Raw genomic sequence first — 403 nt, 5'->3', positions numbered from 1 at the left:
GATTTACTTTCCCTCAATGGTTGAGAATGATAGAAAAACGTACATACTTCTGTTTGTTTGTTGTTGCATTTTGTTGACACTGAAATATGTAAAAAGTTGCATTTTCATCTTGTTGACTTATCGTTGATTTTGACTTCACAAGTGATGGTACTAACCAGAGAAATTTACCCCTTTTGCAGGAACTTACGCGAGAGATACGAGAATGAGTTGAATGAACTGGAAAGCAGTGAGCGTGCTGCCAGAACCAGATATCTTGAAATGAAATCTGTTTTAGCACAAAAAGAGGAAGAGATCGTGTACCTACGTGCTCGGCTCCACACACAGGACTTGGAACTGTGTGAACTACAACATGTAAGTGTTCGTTAAAGGTCTTTATTAAATAGTGAAATGTGTTTTTAAAGTG

At 37.5% G+C, this 403-nt stretch overlaps 1 protein-coding gene across 1 annotated transcript in view; it reads left to right on the top strand.

Annotated features, from left to right (window-relative positions):
• The window catches only part of LOC119592469 (centrosomal protein of 131 kDa-like), a gene marked incomplete at its 5' end in the record, with an annotated part of 15,133 nt that overhangs the window by 11,916 nt on the left and 2,814 nt on the right, over nucleotides 1–403 (top strand). Inside the window, 1 exon segment of the mRNA XM_037941294.1 lies at nucleotides 180–351. Within this exon segment, the coding sequence (XP_037797222.1) occupies nucleotides 180–351 (172 nt within the window).

Source organism: Penaeus monodon, chromosome 30, assembly GCF_015228065.2.
Source record: "Penaeus monodon isolate SGIC_2016 chromosome 30, NSTDA_Pmon_1, whole genome shotgun sequence".
Lineage (NCBI taxonomy): Eukaryota > Metazoa > Arthropoda > Malacostraca > Decapoda > Penaeidae > Penaeus > Penaeus monodon.
The sequence above is the reverse complement of the archived record's forward strand: the minus strand, read 5'-3'. Positions and strand labels throughout refer to the sequence as shown.